We start from the raw sequence: 15,068 nt of genomic DNA on the forward strand, positions 1-15,068 counted from the left end.
CTAGGTTGTCACATTGGGAATCAGTCTCAGGTGATCTGGGTTTGTCAAATTGGGAATCAGTCTTAGGTGAACTGTGTTTGTAACATTGGGAATCAGTCTCAGGTGAAATGTGTTTGTAACATTGGGAATCAGTCTCAGGTGAACTGGGTTTGTCACAATGGAATCAGTCTCAGGTAGACTGGGTTTGTAACATTGGGAATCAGTCTCAGGTGAACTGGGTTTGTCACTTTGGGAATCAGTTTTAGGTGAACTGGGTTTGTCACATTGGGAATCAAGTCTCATGTGGACTAGGTTGTCACATTGGGAATCAGTCTCAGGTGAACTAGGTTTGTCACATTGGGAATCAGTAGCAGATGAAATGGGTTTGTCACTTTGGGAATCAGTCTTAGGTGAACTAGGTTTGTTACATTGGGAATCACAGCACATCGCCAAATAGTGTTATATTAGCAGCTTGGGCAAACTCATAGAACTCAGTTTGCCTATTACAAAATGTCAAATCATTTTTACTTGTCCTTTTTTGTCGAGCCTTCGACTTAAGTCGAAAAAGCGAGACTAAGCGATACTACATTCCGTCGTCGTCGGTGTCGTCCACAAATATTCACTCTGTGGTTAAAGTTTTTGAAATTTTAATAACTTTCTTAAACTATACTGGATTTCTACCAAACTTGGACAGAAGCTTGTATATGATCATAAGATAGTATCCAGAGGTAAAATTTGTAAAAATAAAGTTCCATTTTTCCATATTTTACTTATAAATAGACTTAGTTTTTTCTGCGGGGAAACATAACATTCACCATGTGGTTAAAGTCATAAGAAACCTCAAATAAAAAAAAATAATGCATATGTTTTTTTTATATCTAAATGGATAGTTTTCATTATAAAACTTATGTACATATACTTTTTTCTGAAGAAAATTCTTTAATATATTCGTATTTAGAAGAAGTCTTTATTTTAATTGCTTCCTTCCAGCAAGCAATTCCCCCGACATATTTTCCGTATGCAAAGTGACCTCAGTGTGACCCATCTCGTAAAAATCCGGTGATCACAATACGCATGCATGTCCTTAAAATAAACTATTATCTGAATTTACATGTTAAACACGTGCTCTCTTTCCATGCTTTTTTTTAATTTTTTGTCGATTGTTGACAAACAGGTGACCATCGTTATACTTCGGCTTCAAAACACGAACTTTAATTACCTTCCATATTTTCACAACAACACTGACCGATTGAAAAAAAAATGACGATTGTACGAAATTTACACAAAAAAATGATAAATTCGTGCACAGAAGACTAAGGCCGTGTTCACACCAAACGCCGTGTAGAGTAAACATGTTTACAATTAGTTTAGTGAAGTCACGGCTGGTAATCTACACACGCAGAATATTTGGTTCTGCAATGAAAACCGTGAGAGGATTTTCCGGTTGTGCTTGAGTGGATCAATTGTCACCGCTTCAAAGGGTATAGACATTTCTAAATCGCAATTTTCTTATTCGACTGATCAAAATATTGAAAATCGGAGAATGCTATGCTGTGGTGAATACTTGAACGAAGAGATACATGTATCATTTACTGTTGTACGTGGAGTTGAACTCCTACAAAATCAGTTGCCGCACGAAAATTTGCCGAAAAAAGTGACATTTAGATTTTGAAATGGTTCTATTAACAGACCTACAAGTTCAAATTTGCTATTTAGTCGATCAATGGGTATGAATGTCGTTTAAGGCGGCGTGGACGCTGTCCTGTGTTGATAGACAACTTAATAAATCTAAAAACCTCATATTTTCATTTTGTCATGCGTGAGGGGATCGGTTCTGATTGAGGACATCGTGAATGCGTGAGGGGACTTGGAATTATATCTTTATATATAAGCTATCAGTCGTTGAAAGTTGCCTTGATATGGTTAGATTGTTTATGAAAAAACAAAGGAGTAGGTCCGGTAAGGACCTATTTTAGCCTCTAATTTCAGGTTCATCTTTTGAAAGATTTTGACCACTTTTTAAACTATTAAGTGTCTATTTCATTTGATTCAATTAGTTAATGTGAAGGATTTTAACTGATTTATTCATAAGAAACGATCCGACTCAAGCTCAAATATGAAAAACTACCAAATATGCCGAAAAATGTCACTTTTCAGATGTTTGTGGTGAAAAATGAAAGTGGCCGCATCCGTGTTCATCCACAACCTTTATATATGTTATGTATTATCATCAAATACAACTTACATTTCAATATTAAGGATAAACCCGAATGCGGCCACTTTCGTTTTACATGGAAACCGTCAAAAATTTAACTAAAATGCTAGAATTGTGGAGATTTCAGTAATTTAGCATGACTTAATGGTGTTACTACCCAATACATGTGCATTGTATTGTCAAAAACAGCCCATATTCATGAAGCAGAAGCATTCTTCTATCCAATAAATAACTATAAGTTAACATTTTAACAATTTTGTAAAACTGTTTTATTTCGGGGCCAAAAAGGGGTCTTACTGGACCTACTCCTTTGTGTGCATAAATAAAAATTATGAGATAGAATTTTGAAATAACAATAAATCACCAAGTTTTCTTTTTATGAATAAAAATCTAACCAATAAATTTCAAATATGTCTCCAAATTCGTAGATTTGGGCAAATAATCGGTATAGTTTACCACCACAATTTGATATTAATTAATGTTGTAATTTTCATTGTTATATCAGTATTGCAAATCTAATCCTGAATTTTGTCTGTCCTATTTTTGGAATATTGTTTAAGAAATACATGTGACGTCACTTTGTGCGTTGATAGTATGGCTAACTTGGCTGTGCTGGTTTAGGTTGTTTTATGTATCCGTTTTTATTGTGTAGTTAGTCGCCACTTCGATTTTATCATGTATATCTATTATATAGTCATTTTTTTAAACTTCACTGGTTGCAAAATTATGAATTATTCGAAATAACAAAGATGTTCTTATTCCAGGCAGAAACCCTAGTCGTATTAGGCACACCTTTTTTGGAACTTTTGTTCCTCAATGTACTTGTCTTGGCTTTCGAACTTTTTTCATCTGCGCACCTCTGGTAAGCCTTGTGTGGACGAAAGACGCGTCTGACGTATAAGTTTTTTTTTTTACCTGGTACCTTTTGTTAGCTATGATTGGCGTGTTTCTCTGTCCTATATGTTCTCTCATATATTTGTATTGTAGTCCTGTCATGTAATGTTGTCTTTAAATGATACATTTACCATTGCCATAGAAGTGGGAGGTTTGGCATGCCACAAAACCGGGTTCATCCCACCATTTTTTCTTAAAATGTCCTGTGCCAAATGTGTGTGTTAAAGTTTAATGTTAACTTGTGTTTCTATTGTGTCGTAGTTTCCTCTTTTATTTGATGTGTTTTCCTCAGTTTTAGTTTGTAGTCCGAATTTGTTTTTCTCAATCAATTTATGAATTTCGAACAGCGGTTTATTACTGTTGCCTTTATTGGAGACATATTTGCAATTTATTGGTTAGACTGTTTGTTCATATACAGAAAACTTTGTGATGTATTGATTAAAATCAAAATATTCAAACAAATATCAAAATTTGTGTTTAAGCAATCCATTTTTTTTCAAATACGCAATATAAGGGGAGTTACCTTTTTTCGTAAAAAATATATAATGGGCTGATGGGCTATGAAAATTTTCAACTTTTAATTGTAGCTAGAAACAAATCGTTGACATATTTTTTCTTTTTATTGTTTGTAAAACATATCTTCCCACAATGTATTTCAAAATTTTATTTCATAAATTTTGTTTATGCACACAAAAGTGTTTTTTCATGAACAATTTGACCACATTTAGGTAACTTTCAAAGACTCATAGTTTGGAAATAATACATGTATTATGATTTCACGTCCCCTCACGCATTCACGATGTCCTCAATCAGAACTGATCCCCTCACGCATGACATAAAAAAAATATGAGGTTTTTAGATTTATTAAGATGTCGATCAACACCGGACAGCGTACGCGCCGCCCAAATCGACATTCATACCCATTGACCGAAGAAAAAGTAGATTTTAACTTTATGGTCTGTAATTAGAACCATTTCAAAATCTAAATGTCACTTTTTTCGGCAAATTCTCGTGCGGCAACTGACTTTGTAGGAGTTCAACTATATGTACAACAGTAATTGATACATGTATCTCTTCGTTCAAGTATTCACCACAGCATAGCATTCTCCGATTTTCAATATTTTGATCAGTCGAATAAGAAAATTGCGATTTAGAAATGTCTATACCCTTTGAAGCGGTGACAATTGATCCACCCAAGCACAACCGGAAAATCCTCTCACGGTTTTCATTGCAGAACCAAATGTTCTGCGTGTGTAGATTACCAGCCGTGAAGTGTACACTGGTTTCACATTACATTTGTTCACATCTATACATCTTGTTTAGCTACCTGTACATAAGATTTGTTCCCACTTGTAAACTATATGTCATTTAAATGTTCATTACGTAGAACTGAATTCAAAATTTTTGGAAATTTTTTCTAGCGGTAAGGGAACAACCAATTGACTTCAAAAGGGGGGCGGAGGATGGGAATGGAAATATTTTGATCTCCAATTTGATAAAAAAAAATGGTCATACAGATGATAAAAAAATAAAAATGTTCTGAATCAAGAGTGTCCCCATACATTATACTGTTAAATATTGAAAAAAAAAGTATTTGATAACCAGCATCGAAAAAAAAGGAATAAAAACGTACGCGCGAAAAAAAATCTGACTCAGATAAAAAAAAATAACTCTCCCCCTTTTTTTAAGTTAAGTGGATGCTACTTTAAGAAAGCCATTTTTATAATTTGCAGTAGTTTGAATATACAAGAGAAGTCTCGATAACGCATTAGAAAACGTTAGCTGCATCAGCGTGCTTACAGCCGAAAAAAAGGATTGAGATATTAGGGATCACTACATTTTTATCTTTTCTGTTCGTTTCAAATGGTATTTTTTCTCCAAGGAGTATTTGGTAAAGGAATAGGGTAGCGTTTTTTTTTATATTTATTTTACGTGTTATTTAATGGATCTGAGATACTAGACAAACATATCATTTACATCACACTTGTTTTAGTCATGCATTTATGCGTGAATCGTTTTTTGAGTAAAGACCAGTGGCGAATATTTCTGTGTAAGTCAATTCGGGAAGACCTTTTCAAATGAATTAGGCAACAATTATTTACTTCATTTTTTTGTGGAGGGGGAGGGGGGCGTGAGCTTTTGATTTTTCCCAGGACAAATCAATTTTAGCATTATATATAGGGTGAAACAAACAATTTTTTTTTCAGGGCCAAAAACTGGAAACTTTTTTTAGTTTCCAAAACAAAATCCATAGCTCACCACCCCACCCCCCTTGCCTTTATGTTTTATACTCAACTATAATAGCCCCCCCCTCCCCCGAAAATCAATTGGTTGCTGCCTTATGGGTTCGGCAATGCTGCTGCTTTGAGTCTTGATTAGGGATTAATAAAGTACGTTAATTTTTTTTAACAAAAAAAATCTGTAAAAATTTAGACAACTTATAATTATCAAAAATATCAATTTTACTCAAAAATAGTCTCCTCCTTAAATATATACACGATAAAACTAATGTCCTAAATGCCTATTTTTGTGTACACTTAACCTACACAAGGCCTACATTGACTATCGACTGTGTGTAGGTAAAACATGATTTAAACTACATGTAAACATTGAGTTTTATCAATGGGAACGCAATTGTGTTTAGTTTACGTGTGAGTTACACTAACACAACACCAAATTTAGGTCAATGTGAACACGGCCTAAGTTTATTATGTTTGTATGCATTAGTTCAAGAATTTGAAGAACATCATTTTTCACCGGTCACTTGTTTCTTATGACTTTAAAGTTTTTAGAATTTTAATAACTTAATTCTTAAACTATCCTGGGTTTGTACCAAACTTGGACAGAAGCTTGTTTATGATCATAAGATAGTATCCAGAAGTAAATTTTGTAAAAAAATAAATCCATTTTTTCCGTATTTTACTTTTAAATGGACTTAGTTTTTTTGCGGGGAAACACTCTGTGGTTAAAGTTTTTAAAATTTTTATAACTTTCTTAAAATATCGTGGGTTTTTAAATGGACTTAGATTTTCTTCCTGTTAACATAACATACAGTCTGCAGTTAAAGTTTTCAAAACATTTATTAGATTCATTAACTATCAAAGATTTATACCAAACTTGGACCAGAAGCTTCTTACAATCATAAGATAGTATCAAGAGGAATATTTTTATTGATTTGTTTCCTCATTTTTGTTGGGCCTGCGATTTACAGCAAAAGTATGAGAGACACTGGGTTCTGCAGAACCCTTACAAATTTTTATATTCAGTAATAGATTGGTACAGTATAAACTTGAAAGAAGAAAATATTCTGTCAATTCTTTGTTGTTTATTTTTCATGTGCGCGATGTTTTCCATACAGAGATGGTAAATTGCATAAATAAAGGCAACAGTAGCATACCGCTGTTCGAAATTCATTAATCGATTGAGAAAAATCCCCAACTAAAACTGAGGGAAACTCATCAGATATTAGAGGAGAACTACGACACAACATAACACAACATGAAAATGTAACGCTCACAGAATTGAACAATAATATAACAATAACATAAGTTACGCCTTTTTCTTCATTCTCGTTAAATTCGGTCGATCTGGTCAAAAAAACTACTGCATGGTCACATTGGTAGAGAAAGATATCGTTTTAAGTTTTATCACTGTCAAAACACCTATTATTATAACTTGTATACATGGTCATTTTCACTATTTTCTAACTAGCATTATCTTCTGCTTTACTCCCTACCCAGTGTTCATATTTTGTATGTTTGACTTTGGTGAGAATCAATTTAAAACTAAGACCAGGTACAAAGTAATAAAGATCGTCAAAGCCTTGCTTTATATAAGTTATGAATTCACTAAAAACTTAAATTTGTTTTTCATATTATTTAACTCCTGTGGTTGCGGATGATATAAATAAAGTTTAATTGCCACAATTTGCATTACATATCATTTATTTTTGTGTGACGAACAAGGATATTTCATCATGAATCGGAACATTTTATGGCTTCAAATATAGAGGCTTACATAAACGAAAATCCACGTGTTTGTTGCACGCTGATGTCACACCAAAATACATTAAAAATCTATAGGTTTAAATTAATGTATAAACGTTTAGTCATTTTGACAGGTCATAATTAAAATACCGTGTCAAGGAAACGTACTAACAATAATGCGCATTAGCTACACACGAAGTTTACATTGAATCATAACCAACAGGGTACTAACATAATAAGTTAACTATTTGTACTAACATAATAAGTTAACTATTTGTATTCTTTAACATGCAACTTCTTCCAAATTATCATAGTATGAACCTCTGAAGTCTGTAATAAGAAAATAAAACTTGCAGACTCAACAATGTTTTTCGACCTACAAAGTTATAGTTTTATCCTGCCTAATAGAAAAACATATAAAAGACAAACAACAATCCATATACTAGTGATCGTACTCTGAAAATTTAAACAAATGAATGACATGATCTAACTTGTATTCTGCTGTTGTTCGGTGTCTCAGAAGAGATACAGAACCTTATACAGAGATCACCCGTATACTGTAAACAAACTTATTTTCGCGGATACTTTATTTCGCGTTTTACCCTTTCTTGAACAATTTGCGGCTATTTAATTTCGCGATTATCTGATTTACTTGATGAAGTTTATTAAGGAAAGATCAAAGATAGACATATTCGCGACGATTTATATTCGCGTTATTTTTCTACTCGCGAAAGTCGCGAAAATAAATCGCTCGCGAAAATAAGTTGGTTTACCGTAGTCTCTAATACTGGTAACATGTCAAACTTCTGCATTGACATGAATATCAATAATGTGGTCATTTTTATAAATTTCCCGTTTACAAAAGTTTGAATTGTTCGAAAAACTAAGGATTTTCTTATCCCAGGCATAGATTACCTAAGCCGTATTGTGGCACAACTTTTTGGAATTTTGGATCCTCAATGCTCTTCAACTTTGTACTTGTTTGGCTTGATAAATATTTTGATATGGGCGTCACTGGTGAGTCTTATGTAGACGAAACGCGCGTCTGGCGTACTAAATTATAATCCTGGTACCTTTGATAACTATTCTGTTATGTATTTGCAAGATGTAATTCAAGATAGAAGCCATAACTAAAAGACTAATACGTTATGTCTAAGCTAAATGTAGTCGTTCATGCTGGCCATAACACCACAGGGAATAGTGTTTTGCTTCAGCGGCAAGTGCCTGAGCGTAAAAACGTTCAAAACGGTTCAAAGATTTATTCAACAGTTAAACTGAAATGTTTACACTATATAAAGGCAACAGTAATATACCGCTGTTCAAAATTTATCAATAGATAGGTATAAAGCCAACTCCCGTGTCAACTAAAACTGAGGAAAACGTATACACCAGAGGCTTGAAAGGCGTAATGTCTTTTGAGTACGTGTTCTATAGAGGTCAATATGGTGCGTAGTTCTTAAAAGATCGGGGACATAAAGTGTTGTCATGTATAATTTACAAGTTATATACACTTAAAACCATTAAACATGAGGTCAAACAAAATGATTTGGTTTTCTAATTTAATTCTTCGGATGCATAACTTGTTTGCGGAATTGCTCCTGTATGTGTTTATATGTCTCTTGAAAAACGAATTTCTGATCATACTAGTATTTATAATTTTGCCTTTTGGGGAATTATTTTATAAAAAATGTGAAAAAAAAAACAATTTAGGATACAACTTTACTTGATTCAATAACAATGACAGGTCCACATCATAGTAATTGATAGGAATGAACTGGATAGGGAGAAAATGACAGCTATTGTAAGTACAATAATAACGAATAATAATCTGTCAAACAAACGTATTTCTATAATTTCAATAACATGGCATTCTGTATTGGTATAGCTTTTAGATCATTCATTTGCGTATTTAAGGCAGTACAAAGTTTGGGATTCAAAAGTCTACATAAAAATCATCCTTTAAACCGAAAATACGTCTTTTTAAACCATTATTTTTTCACAAATAATACATGGATACAACGTTAAATCATATCTAAACACATTGCAAAAATCAATCTAATTGGTACACTGTATATTTTCATCAAGTGGGTTCAATGAACCATGGTATTACAAAACTTCGAACTCCCAACAAAATTTTATCACATACTATAAAGACAGAGAGATTTTAATAAAGATATATATTAATCATCGTTTTACCTGTATCAAAATGATTTTTGTGCGGATCGAATCCGTCAATCAATGGTTTACATTGGTTTCACTTTCAATGTTGACCTCCTTTCCCATTAAAAAACCAAGCAAACACAATTCATGCGTTATCCATCTAAATCTGTTTAATTGAAGTTCGCATGAATACGGATTCAATGAGGTCGAATCACTTGCAAGTAATGATTTATCATCAATGTTTTATAATTTATTTTGACAACATTGAACCATACTAGCTGCGAATTATTATTTCACAATAATTTTACTTTCAATACTGATTTAAAATGATGGCTGACAAGCGGGATCATCGGACAAAATTCTAAATCTATATGCCCAAAGATAAAAGTCACCAAGTTCAGTTCCAATTTGAAAGCAATTTCACAGTAGAAGATTTTTGTGAAATTCACAAACGACGGAAGTCAACTATATCGTATTGAAAAAAGCAACTCAAGATCTGATCATTAGTTAAATAAGTATGAATAAGATAAATATACAAAACAAAACGTTCAAAATATAAATCACAAAAACTAAATATTTAGTAAAGGTGGATCCATTATTCTAGCCTTTGGCAATCTTATCAAAATTTAGATTTCCCCCTTCACATTGGGCCAAATTGTTTTTACTGTATTTCATTGAAATGATTTCTTATGTCACCAAACAGACAGAGAACAGGTTTATAGAACACTTGGTGAAATAACACTACATTTGTATATAAAATGTATAGGTTGTGTACAAGATATAAGATTGTACAAAATATCATTTTTACAGGGTTTTCGTAAAAGTTTTAAGTTTTTCTACAAGACCTTCTTGCACCAGGTGACAAGGTTCATCTTTTAAAATGTACCAGTTTAATGTTTTGAATTCAATATATATATTTCAACCTAACATTTAATGGTAAATCTATTCTTCTGTCCTCAAACTATATTTGAGGATACCTGAACGGTTTAAATTCTAATATTATAATTCTCCTTATACCATATTCATGTCCATAAAAAATGATTTTGTTGTCTTATAACGTTTTGTGTCAATTCTTAGTATAAGACTGTATAATGTAATTGTGAAAATATGACAGAAATATGCAAAACAAAAGACTTTGTGCTTGCATCATCAATTTGTGTTAAGCGGTTCATAAAACACTGCTAACTTGTACAAACAATCTGTTCACATTATAAATTGTACAACATTACAACTTGTACACAACTTATATAAGTGAATAATTTTTCAGAGACAAAGGTCTGCATTGCATAATTAAGGTATTGAAATAATCATTATTAAGTACCAGCCAAATAGATATCATCGTGTGAATTGTGCTTCCTTGTGATATTTTGGTGACAATAAATCTGAGGCCTATTAACGAGATTAAAATTTTACATTTGACATGATTACAAACTAACGAACGAGCCAAAGGCTAACTGTAAATTGATTAATTATTTGTGAAAATACAGATATATTATATATTTTTAAGGTTGTATATTTTCGGGATAATAATTTACCAAAATAACACTACTTATGCTGTTTTAGTAAAATATAACGAACATAAACTGCACCTGATGGCTTTGTCGTCATTATTTCACTTATGTAAAAAATATTTTACTTATGTATACTAAAGAGATGTGGTAAGATAACAATTAACACAAATATCCACCAAAAGATAAACAGATAAGGTCAGCGTAAGATTTTCAAAAATTAACAAATCCTACAAGATATAGTTATATAGCTATAACTATTGCGGGTCAATAAAATGTTACAAAAGAGAAAGAAAACAGCCTGTTATGAGCTAAAAATATTTAACCAAAAATAATGATTGCACTGGAACAAATGATAATCACTGGAGTATTCGTCTTACTTTGGACTAGTACGTACAGAGTTTGATGGAGTCAAACATGTTTGTCAGCCTTAGTATCCGGTTACAGCACAACATTTAACTGTGAAATTGAGCTGTCTCAATATATAGGTACCAAGCCCAAATACATCTGGTCTTAATTAGTCTTGTATTATTATAATTTTAGTTTCTTGTGTACAATTTGAAAATTAGTCTGGCGTTCATTATCATTGAACTAGTATATTTGTTTAGAGGCCAGCTGAAGGACGCCCACGAGTGCGGGAATTTCTCGTTACATTGAACACCTGTTGGTGACCTTCGGCTTTTTTTTTTATGGTCGGGTTGTTGTCTCTTTGATACATTCCACATTTCCATTATCAATTTTATCTAGCAAAAAAAAACCAGAGGCTCGAATGGCCATGTATCGCTTACCTGGATTTTGTTTCCATAAGATTGATACAATTGGATATTTTGTAGATTTTGCATATCAGACCAAACGGCTTTTTATTCTTTTTTAGTTTAATTTCTGTCATTTTCATTATCAAGATTAACAGATTAAGGCAAAACGCAAAAAAAACCCCAAAAACCCACAGTGTTTATAGTGTTGAAAAACGTCAATAATGGGTTTTAATTCTGCTAAGGAATCAACTAATCATTTTGTTAAAAATGGTAGAAGGTTGATTTTGACATTGTGCACATATTTGATGGTGCTAGATATTTCTCTAAATCAAATGAGCAGGAAATCAATATTACCGGGCTGTAAATGTTTTGAGGCGCCTCACGCTTCCATAAAAATTGTCAGTGGAACAACAAAACTAAATTAGAAAATTTATGCTAAAGATTTATACTGGCCTCTTGAACAATGATGTTATAGACTATTTTGATTTATACTGGAAATTTTGTTACAGAGTTTTGTATATGATTGAGAAAGACCCCTGATAGCCTGGTATTATTTACTATGAAGTTTCTAAATCAGGGACAAGCAAAGCGCAAAATTAACTTAAAATAAAACCAACATAGCTTGTATGATTTTTAATTTTAGTTCATTTATATGTTTCGGAGTATAGTACGACGTCCATTATCACTGGACTAGTGCATATCTTTGTTTCGGGACCAGACCCATTAGTGGCCTTCTACTAAATTTTGATCTTTGGTCGGTGTGTTGTCTCTTTAACGCTTTCCCCATTCCATTTTTAATTTTACTGGTTAAGAAATTTGGTGCAAGGAATCACGAAATTTAACCTCAATAAAATATAAACAAATCTACAGCACCTAGCATTACAGAGGAGTTGTGGATGTGTCCATCATTAAATATTTAGTGCATTTCGGGGTATATTTAGAGATAATTATGTAAACGCTTTATTGGAATACATATATTTTAGTTATGCCAGAAACGTTGACATAAAGCAGCGTATTTATTATATTTTAATCATATTTTTAAAATATATAATTAGCAGTATATACAAGTAATTGTATGTGTCATACAATCCATGGTACTTGATATGTACAATGTATCAGTAATTTATAATGATATTGATATCAGTCACGATTCCACATGATTCCTAGAACCATACAAATCTGCCTTACACCATGTCGCATGAGAAAAAGGTCTAAAGTATCAAAGTCTTTACCAATCCTCTACTAATATGATTCCTGGATTAGAGGGTAGATAAAGGTGTCACATTGAACAAGCCGTATGATATTCTCTATTTATATTATTTATATTTCCCATCTTTAAGACTGAATAAGCTTATTTGATGACAATGATGTATCTAATCATAAATTTTCAGCGAAAACTATAGAAGATACAAATAAACGATTTACAGAAAAAATTTTATCAACAAAGGAGATTTTATCTAAGATATTAATCACTTGTCTAAAATGTTTGAAGGTGAACATTAAACATATACTTTATTATGCCCCTACGATAAAAATATATTGATTTCTTTAAATAATCTAAAAATGAACATTTCGAAAATTAAAATGGCCAGGAGGGGACATCATTTGTGTATTACAGACAACGTTACAATTTCAAGTTGTATACCAATATCACTGTTTGTCATATCTATAGTATTTAATGTAGAACTATACTCATACATATGGCGAACGAAGAAGGGTGTGTTGTGTTGAGGGGGAGGGCATTATCCATATCTAGTTTATTTAGATGGGTCACACAGGCTCTTTATAGCCTCTAGTTCAATTGAAAAAAGTGAGATTGAATACACTATCATAATGAGTCATATCGAAAAAGTTCAAAAAATCTAGTTTACTCAAATCTCATATCGCATTTTATGCATTCCAAATTGATGACGACACACTCGATCTCAGATGAGTCTAACATCGGTTGCGTCGAATAATTTGGTCCAGCCCCTTCGGCACAACCGGACTCAATTAGTATTACACCAATATGATGTAAAGTGAGTACATTGTAAAAGCCATCTCACTTGGGTAACATGTTTTGATGCTATAGTTGGATGTTAGGCTATATACTTTAGTAGTAAAAAATACTTAATTTCAGTTATAAAACAAATTAAGTATATTTGACAATAAAATAATTTTTGACACATGATGCAGAAAATTGTTTTTGTTAAAAAGTAGATTGTTTGCAGGTAAAGATCAGAAAAATGGAAATTGATGCACAACTTGCTGTTGAAGAAAGTATTAATTTTATTTTAACCTTTTTCTTCTATAGGAAATCTCACAAATCATTTGCATACTGCTATAAATCTCTACAGCTCAGACATGAATAATTATTTGGCTATTAACCATGATAAATATTATTTTTTACAATTACAAAGTCTTTGAATGAGTTACGTAATCTTCGTTTTGCTTATTTTAATATAATTACGTTTACTGGGTCAGCTTGATACACTTTTATGTATAAATTGTTGTGCACTTGTCATGACCAGTTCAATCTTGTTGAGATATCATATTTCAATTTTAATAAAATCATAAGAGAAACTGATCCTACCGCTTTCCTATTATTGTAATAAAAAACACAGCCAATATCTATATTGCCAGATTATGAATTCCATGATTGCTAGGATTAATTTATAATTAAAGGGTTGATTTATACCGTAATGACATATCATCATATATGCAAGGGCTTTATGTTTCATTGTTTGTGGTCATACTAGTTTCACCAAGAATCATTTATAAATGTAAATGTCAAACCAATATTAAATATCTAGTACAAGTCTAATCAAAGAATGCAAAATTGATATACTATTTCTACAAAAGAATTTAACAGTTTGAAGAACAACTGGTGTGCTTAGATTACTATGTCCTGGGATGGTAGCAGGTATTCCTAACACCTAGTATCATGTGACAAGCAAATGTAAACTCCAGCTAAGCCTGTCAATCATAAACTTAACAAATCAAGTTTCAAATAAGCATTAGTCTATAACAAAAGTGGTTAAGTAAAGGTACATAAGTCTATAATATGACTGGTCAAGTAAAGGACCATTGATTTATAACATAACTGAATGAGCAAAGAAGCATTAGTCTAAAACATAACTGGTCAAGAAAAAGAACACCAGTCTATAACATATATGGTCAAAGGAAAGAGTATATGTCTAAAGCATAACCGGTCAAATACTGGAGCATTAGTCTATAACATATTTGGTCAAATACGGAATCAGTAGTTTAAAATATAACTGGTCAAATAAAGAAGCATGATTCTATAATAACTGGTCAGTTAAAGAATCATTTGTCTATCGCAAAACTGATAAAGAAAAGGAATATGAGTCTATAACATATCTGGTCAAGTAAAGGATCATTAGTATATAACATCACTGGTCGAGTAAAGGAACATTAGTCTATTACATAACTGGTCAAGTAAAAGAACATGAGTCTACACCATAACTGGTCAAGTAAAGGAGCATTATTCTACAACATAACTGGTCAAGTAAAGGAACATTAGTCTACAACTTAACTGGTCACCTGACCACGCTTCAGTGATCCCTTATAT

At 32.2% G+C, this 15,068-nt stretch overlaps 1 protein-coding gene across 1 annotated transcript; it reads right to left on the reverse strand.

Moving 5' to 3' along the window:
* On the reverse strand, positions 1-426 carry LOC134697490 (clumping factor B-like). Its single transcript, XM_063559771.1, has one exon. The coding sequence runs from the start codon at positions 424-426 to the stop codon at positions 1-3; it is 426 nt and encodes a 141-aa protein (XP_063415841.1).
* Positions 427-15,068: the final 14,642 nt, after the last annotated feature.

The sequence above is a fragment of the Mytilus trossulus genome, chromosome 14 (assembly GCF_036588685.1).
Source record: "Mytilus trossulus isolate FHL-02 chromosome 14, PNRI_Mtr1.1.1.hap1, whole genome shotgun sequence".
Lineage (NCBI taxonomy): Eukaryota > Metazoa > Mollusca > Bivalvia > Mytilida > Mytilidae > Mytilus > Mytilus trossulus.

Bases quoted from the DNA above. Each gene is read 5' to 3' on its own strand.
- LOC134697490 (XM_063559771.1), bottom strand. From the start codon at position 426: ATGTGCTGTGATTCCCAATGTAACAAACCTAGTTCACCTAAGACTGAT.